Source organism: Halyomorpha halys, unplaced genomic scaffold (assembly GCF_000696795.3).
Source record: "Halyomorpha halys isolate HHAL.00 unplaced genomic scaffold, Hhal_1.1 Scaffold940.1, whole genome shotgun sequence".
NCBI classification, from domain to species: domain Eukaryota; kingdom Metazoa; phylum Arthropoda; class Insecta; order Hemiptera; family Pentatomidae; genus Halyomorpha; species Halyomorpha halys.
In genome coordinates, this window is record NW_027114279.1 from 191,610 (window position 1) to 199,537 (window position 7,928).

Consider the following 7,928-nt stretch of genomic DNA (forward strand, 5'->3'; position numbering starts at 1 on the left):
TGTGTTTGTATACACATACGTAATCACATACATAAGATATACATCTTAGCATAGAATACTTTGGAAAAAGAATATATGTAGATATATATTTAACCATGATAAAACTCTGGGTTGATAGTTCTTTTTTACCATTGAAAATCCCAACTTTATGCTGGAGAGAAAATCAGTTGCTATATTTTAACTGCAAAACTTTAAATATAATTGTTATATATATAGTTGTCCAGAAAGAAAAATCAACAACTGACCTAATATTCAGCCTAAGGACACTTTAGGATAAGGCATATGAATATAGAAGCCGGCATATCATGTGTTCATAGATTTTTAAGTCTGTCTAAGATGAAAAGCACATAATGGTCCAAGCTATATAGCCTTAATGGTATCCTATCAAAGATTATTACGCTGGATGTCAAATGTTCCATCAAAATTAAGATAGATCAGAGTCAATTAAGTTCTTCTCTAACGAAGGCCTTAGGTAAAGAGACACAATGGTTTGCCTGCTATTTCAATTAGCCTTTAATAAAGTTAGAGATTCTGGCATCCAAACCAGTGCAGTTACTGGCACACACGAATAATAAAAATTTTTGCGAGCTGACCAAGAGGTGGTTTTAACTACTGATGAAAGAAAAACAAAATACATGCATACTTGTAGGAGAAAATACAAATCCAGGCCAATTTACATATCAAGGTACTATTACTTGCTCAGAAAATATAACATTTCCTTTGAGATAAATAAAGAATCGTTAATGGTAACAGAAGCTATTTTGTGCTCTGGAAACATCTCATTACAGCCATAAGAACTCTACATTGATCCATGGGTCCTTCAGAGATGTGGACTACAACAGGGTCTAAGGAGAATCAAATCCTCATCTTTCAGAGAAAGATCCTTCGAAAAATAATTTCTGATCCAAGTTGGTGATCACTGCAGAAGACAGAACAATTTGGAAATGCTAGCTATTTGGGAAAGATAACACCATCAAGCTTATAAAGATTGGACGTCTTTGGTAGGCTGGACTGTTGCCCAGATGATACCATAAGACAAATCCTAGAAGGAAACCTAAACTTAGCAAGAGATAGAGCCAGGCCAAAACTCAGATGGGAGGATTGCATGGCACAGGATTGGAACACCTGTCTGAAGCTCAGCAAGGATTACGAGAAAATGAAAAGTACTTGAAATTAGGAGTAAATGGAATTTTTAAGAGACTCAATCAGGGAGATCTCAAAACCAATTTTTCAAATGATTATTATACCTCTCCTATATTCCCTCCAAAATATTTCTGCCCTATTACTACTCACTAATTTTAACTGACATGATGATTTAAAAAATATTTAGGTATAACGAAGGTTGTAGACATTGAAAAAGGGACAATTTGAAAAACTGATTGACCCCATAAGTAGGGATTAAAATACCAATAATTAACCAGGAGCAAAGGAAGTTTTCCTAAAGAAAAAAAAACAAAAGAAAAACTGAGCTTCTCCTAATTGAATGGCTGATGGTTATCAATTATTTTGTAAATTCATTTTCATTTTTGAACCTACAAGAACCTATGAAATGTTTTTCAATATTTTAATTTTCCTCAATTTAAAATGGTAGTTACTAATAAAAAAGTAGACTAAAAACCAACATTAACATGTGATTCACATAAATCAGGAAATGATTTGTAGTAAATGACACAATTTTTACTATAATGAGCCTGCTATAAATTTCATTATAAAAATTGTGTTAGTTAGTCAAGATTTGTTAATTACAAAATTTTTCAAAAAAATAATTTGAGGAAATTCAACTTTTGTGTTAATTGTTTAAAATGTATTTATGTCTTACAAATATTTCTGATTAAAATACCTTTATCATTTTAGGACTGTTACAATTCCTATCATGCTATACTTATGGCTACTCATTCTGATTGGCATAGTTGGAGGAATAGCAGCTACTTACTCTTCAATTGTATCCATGTTCGGACCAGACTCATTTACCAAACCTTGCTATTGGCCTGACTAAGAAGGCAATAACCAAAAAAAGAATAGAAAAATGTATACACGATGGAGATGGAGGAAAAGTTTTTGGCATCACAGAGCATTTGCAGGCACTAGAGTATAAATTTTGGGAGGAATTAGTAAAAATCTCAATAATATTAAATGTAATGGCATTGTCAAGGAGTGTAATGCATATGCTTGCTTTATTTAATGACCAAGATGGAAGGATCTGAAGCTGAAGTCGAACAAGGATTGATCAAATATTATTTCTATTAAAGTAATTTACATCAAACTTGATATAAGAATGTTTGAATTTGTTAAAAGGTGTCTTTAATTAAGACCATGAATTGAATTATTAAAATTCATAGCCTCCAAACATTAAAAACAAATTATTCCTTACCCTCTAAAGAAGGGAAACAAAGTGTTGGAGCATTTACTCTCCCTATCAAGAATGTTATTGGGAGAAAAATTACAAAAAGAAAACCATCTATTTCAAGACATTATGAAATAAAGTTGTTTTACAGAATCTAGTTTTTATGATCTAAACCTAAAATTAATAGCAACCTAGTAGAAAATGCCTAGATTATGTTAAATACTGGGCAAAAGGCGAGTGCATTAGGAATTCCACTAAAAATTATATTTTGAATATTTGATAAGTATATTATTAAACTGCAGGGGATCATGAAAAAACTATAATGTCAACTAAAGAGGTAAAACTAATAATAAAATTTTAAAAAATTATAAGATACAAAAAAAAAGATAAAAACCTTATAATTTGTATTTCCTGATTAGATGGAAAATATGTTTATAATAATGTAACTACAAGGTTATTACATAGTGCAGATTCAATTAATCACAAATGCCAAACAAAAAACAAAGGAAATACTCTTTTTTTATTTTCATCTTAAATCAACTGTAAAGACCTCTCTCCACACATCATTTTAAAAAAATAACACTAGGTATAAACCCGGACCATATTCCATTTATTAACACTAAGTATAAGTTTGTAATAACCAACTTCACAGACTTATCATTTATGCTTACATTAACTAACAAATTTAGTGATTCCAACATTTTTATTTTCTGACTAAAGAACAATCAGTATGTTACAACAAAAAGTTTGACTTATAAAATTCCAGGGTGCATGTATTCATATAGATTGTTTTAGGAACATTAAAACTATACTATACATATGCCCGCCCGTTTTATGACAGTCAAACCTTATGTAGGCACATACCTCACTTATCTTGGTATAAATACAAGCTCAACTAGCAGACATTATGTCAGTAAATATGTGAAATATCTATTGCTCAACATACTTTAAGGGATAACCAGTATAACACATCATGTTTACTTGGCTTTAAAACAAATTACTTATCTGAAGCCATTTATTATGCTAAACAAATTAAATCGAGATACATTTGCTGTAGTGCAAAATAAAATTACAAACCTTGTAAAAAATAACATTCATTGTTACTGGATTTGCATTCATGCCATCAATGAAAATGGTAATAAAACTACAACTGCAATGCCAAATTGATAATCTTCTATTTCTTTTTATGAATGATATAAATTTCAAAATGTTTATATAAGCTACTCAATTTAGATTACGCGTAAGATCAAAAAGATTTATAATAGCAAACACAAAGACCCAGAGGTTTCCATTTCGAATGTGGTATCTAAAATTAGCAAATTACAGCCTTTCCTGTTTAACACAGACTAATTAGGTCCACCTATTTAAAAACTATTTATTCCTCTGAACACAGGATTGTAATGACTTATAGAATAGATCTAGATAGCCATGATTACATTCCAGAACAAAAAATTAGAAGAGGAAGGACAAAAAACACATACAAGAAATTGAAGCATTGGGGACTGTTAAAAATACAGTAATCAAAACCTGACTATGATTGTATTGCTTTATAAAATTCATAACTGATGTCTTACAGAAGCAGTCCATAAGGTCCAAGTAAAAGGTATACAGAATGTAATTAATACTCCACTTCACTTCCATCATTGTAAAACAACTTATATGAAGATGCCACATCTTAGCTCTACCAACCAACATAATTAACGGACAATGAGACAAGTGATTATTGGAAATAATAAAATGAAAATTAATAGTTTTATAAAACCAAAAATATTAAAAAACGAGAGATATTCAATTTATAAATTCAAAATAATTTTCAGACAACTAAGTTAAGGAAGTATTTCAATGATTAAAAATAATTCAAACTAAGTTGTAACTACTATTAAACAAAAAGAGTTAACATTTTCATCAGATATTTGTGACAGGAGAATCTGTAAACTTTATAGTTATAAAACTATGCTCTATTTAAACAATTAGCCTAGCGATAACACTCTACAAAACTTATGGTTGCTTTGCTTAATAGAGACACATCTTATGAAAGCAAACAATTTTGTTTTATTTTGTATTAGACATAGTCTACAAGGCTATTCTGTAGACTAGTGTTTCTTTGTGACATCCCTATAAGCTTCGGAAAAATGTGTATGGCAATAGAGAAAATAACACCAGTCTACTATCTTTGAAATAAATCCAATTCAAAACAATTCCAGAATTAAAGCAAAGCAGTGATACAGGATCTGAATGAATAGCATAATTTTAATCAATAAACAATTACATTAGAGCTAAAGTTCTAGAAAAAATAGAGTCTAAATGAGTATTTAAAATAAAAATAATTAAGGCAAATAATATGAGAATTTTTAAAGAAAAATTAAATTGAAATTTTTCTTTAACCAGGAAGACGATTGCTTTAATTACATATAAAAGTTCTTATCTCTTAACAGCTATTGTATCTCAATAAATACCATTTAAAGAGTGTTTTTGTTTATATAAAACAAAATCCAAATGTAACTGGATTAAAATAAACTGACCCGGCGAATCATTCCAGTCACAACAAAGATAAGGGTAGGCTACAGTTTAAGTGTAACGATTATAATGGCGGTCGTAAGAAGTGTAGTTACGTTCATTTTAATATTATTTAATCCAATCAATGTTTTCACTAATGAAACTATCGAGACTGATTTGCAAATGCCCTTCAAATTTAATACTGTGTTAATTTCGATTCTGGTACGAAATAAGGAGCACACTTTACCGTATTTTTTAACTTACCTCGAAAGGTTAGACTATCCAAAGGATAGAATAGCATTATTGTGAGTATAAACGTAAAATAATGATTACTTTTATGTATGGGTTATAATTCCTATATTAATCATACGAGTGTCCTAAACATTACGTGAAATAAGTCAAAGTTTCATTCAATTAGTACAGGTACTATCAACAATCAGTTCCGAAGTAACCTTCTAATGTTTACAACACCTTAACTCCTTTTGAAAAGAGCGGCAAGATTACATCTTTAAGTTTATTAGTTTTCTTTTAATTGATTGACTAAAAATTGTAGTTGGATTTTAGAAATATAAATATTTTAGTGAGGGATAAGAAAATCTGGCAGATGAAATTTATATGATTAATAAGTTCGCTCCAGTTTCTGTAGAACTAATCACAAATGCTTAATTGATACAGAAAATAATATTTCGTTTTACTACTAAATAATGTTATACTGAACCATTAATTTATACAAACTTTTTAAAGTTAATTATTGATAATAGTAACTATAAAATGTATTATATTTTAAAATATACCAACGGTATGGATTTCTACCTTATTTTAAATAATTATTTATTGGACTTCCTGTGAAGTTTCTATAGGAGCCCATTTTTTTTTCTTTCATTTTGGGGCAATTCTTTGTCTTAGTATTCGAATCATTTACTTGTTTAAGAATTTTTGTATTATTGAATATTTTATTTATCATACATATCTCCTATTCTTAAAGAAAGGATCCTTAGATCATGAAGGTATATTTTTACTTTTAAAAAAATATATAAGAAGAATCATCAAATATAGCAACAGTATTTTTTTTTCCACTCTTCATTTTGTGTCTATAAGTTTGGTTCATGCTTTATATTACTTCTTTTAAAAATTATAAATGATCAATGATTTGTTGAATCAAACATTTACTGTGTATTTAGCAGACTTACTAGAAAAATAACTAGACATCCCTGAAATGCAGGTTTATATTTTCTCAATGATTTGGTTGGCTTGACTAATTTTGGTTATGTTATCTTGTTTAAGTGAAATTAAATTGGTTATTTTCATTTTTATTTCAACGAGGCATATTAGTTTAAAGGACATAAGTAAATCAGACATTAGTATCAACTAAAATATAAATGAATTATTAACACACATTTAGTCAATTTTTAAAATTATTACTGCTGTTTCATTTGTGTAATTTTACATTTGGCCCCACTTTAAGGGTTAAAGTGTTTAACATAAGTAATTTATTACATAGACCAAATCGAAACATTCATCATATATGCCACATGTTTGGATTTCATATATCCAAATCCTATGTAGGCATAAATTTCAGTTTCATCCACAGAAAAACCCTGTCTCTCAGGTTGCATTTTTCCATTTCTACAAGTGCCCTATAGAAGGGTAATAACTTTTTCCTTTAAATTATGAAAATTATACAAAATAATGTTTTCACTTAGTTTCTTACTGTTAGATATTCTGGTATTCTACTAATATTCTAAATATATATTTTTTTTTTTTAGTTAAGATAAGTTAGTTGGGTGAGCAAAAATTTCAATAGGTTGACTTTGGTAGGCTTTTGATAATTTAATTTTGAAAATCGAGAATTGAAAATTTGTAATTAAATATGGAAGAATATTATTCTGTACAGAAACACCTTGAAAATAATTAATTGGTTCATTTTATAATTAAAAGAATAAGAAAGTCTCAATGTAGGTGTTAGTACGCACTTACCATGAAGAAATGGCGTAAGAGAATAATGATTTTAATTTTTATTGTCTTAGTATTGAAGGGTTGTTTAGCCAAAAACATGAAACCTGTTCTCTCTAATTTTTATAATTCCAATAATATCTTAGATTGGTAAATATTTCATTTAGTTATTTATTGGTTTCTAAAACGTGAAGGGAGTAAAAGGAGGATAAAATATGCAGATGAATTATAATAAAACTGAAATATTTCATCAAGAGCTTTAAAAAACAAAAGAAAATTTTATATTCTATTATTTTAAACAAACTGTACGTCTATACATTTAGAATAACATTACATTAGGAATATATAAAAAGGTGGCATATAATTCATGCTTACTCCTTTGTTCATATCTGCTTTTACTTCAAGATGAAAAGTGTAGTCCTTAGCTTAGACCTTAATGATTTATAATCAATTCTTAATTCATAAATTATCTCTATATGTCATCAACTTAAAGTTAACAAAAATTGAAAAAGCTCCAACGTTGATGAATTATGCTCAATTACTTTAATAACAACCAATCCTACATATTATTAAAATTAGGAGAGCAAATAATGTTCAACATGTACAAAGACTGATTTCAAAGAACTTATAAGAAAAACTTTAGTAATGGTGCATCATTAAGGAAAAGGGCCTTACTAATTTTTTGCCAAAATCCAGCACATTATGACAATAATAACTATTTTTAAAATATCTGGTTTGCTCTAGTTCCAGAAACACACTTGTCTCAACTTACCTTAGTTAATTTTACATCAAGAAATACATTAATTAATTCATACATATTTAATTCACTATTTATATGTTTAACAGCTATAACTTTCTACTACCATTTCCCAATTTTAATAAATTCTTAATTTCATTGTAATCTATTTTAAGGTTTTAAAAAGTGATTCATCCCTCAGAAATAATGAACATCATCTACCAATTACCTTCTAAAAAAGCTCCTGGTCACGATCTTATCACAGCACACATTCTGAAACAGCTCCCTCGTAAAGTCATTCTATTCCTTACCTATATCTATAATGCTACACAGTCCGCCGGTGTTCCTCAAGTATCTTAGGTCCCATTCTTTATACGGTTTATACAGCTGACATCCCAA

The 7,928-nt window shown here is 28.8% G+C and overlaps 2 protein-coding genes and 1 long non-coding RNA gene across 3 annotated transcripts in view; 2 read left to right on the forward strand and 1 right to left on the reverse strand.

Annotated features, from left to right (window-relative positions):
• Positions 1-2,497, forward strand: part of LOC106687280 (uncharacterized) — an 18,929-nt gene extending 16,432 nt beyond the window's left edge. Inside the window, exon 8 of the mRNA XM_014431060.2 lies at positions 1,855-2,497. Within this exon, the coding sequence (XP_014286546.1) occupies positions 1,855-1,996 (142 nt within the window). The 3' untranslated portion in view covers positions 1,997-2,497. The remainder of the gene's footprint in view (positions 1-1,854) is intronic.
• LOC136796781 (uncharacterized) overlaps positions 1-4,880 on the reverse strand; it is a 30,903-nt gene extending 26,023 nt beyond the window's left edge. The window contains exon 1 of the long non-coding RNA XR_010844532.1: positions 4,801-4,880. This is a non-coding gene — a long non-coding RNA (uncharacterized lncRNA). The remainder of the gene's footprint in view (positions 1-4,800) is intronic.
• Positions 4,881-4,930: 50 nt separating this feature from the next.
• The window catches only part of LOC112210019 (glycosyltransferase 25 family member), a 389,701-nt gene continuing 386,703 nt past the window's right edge, over positions 4,931-7,928 (forward strand). The window contains exon 1 of the mRNA XM_067051487.1: positions 4,931-5,145. Coding sequence (XP_066907588.1) covers positions 4,931-5,145 — 215 coding nt within the window. The remainder of the gene's footprint in view (positions 5,146-7,928) is intronic.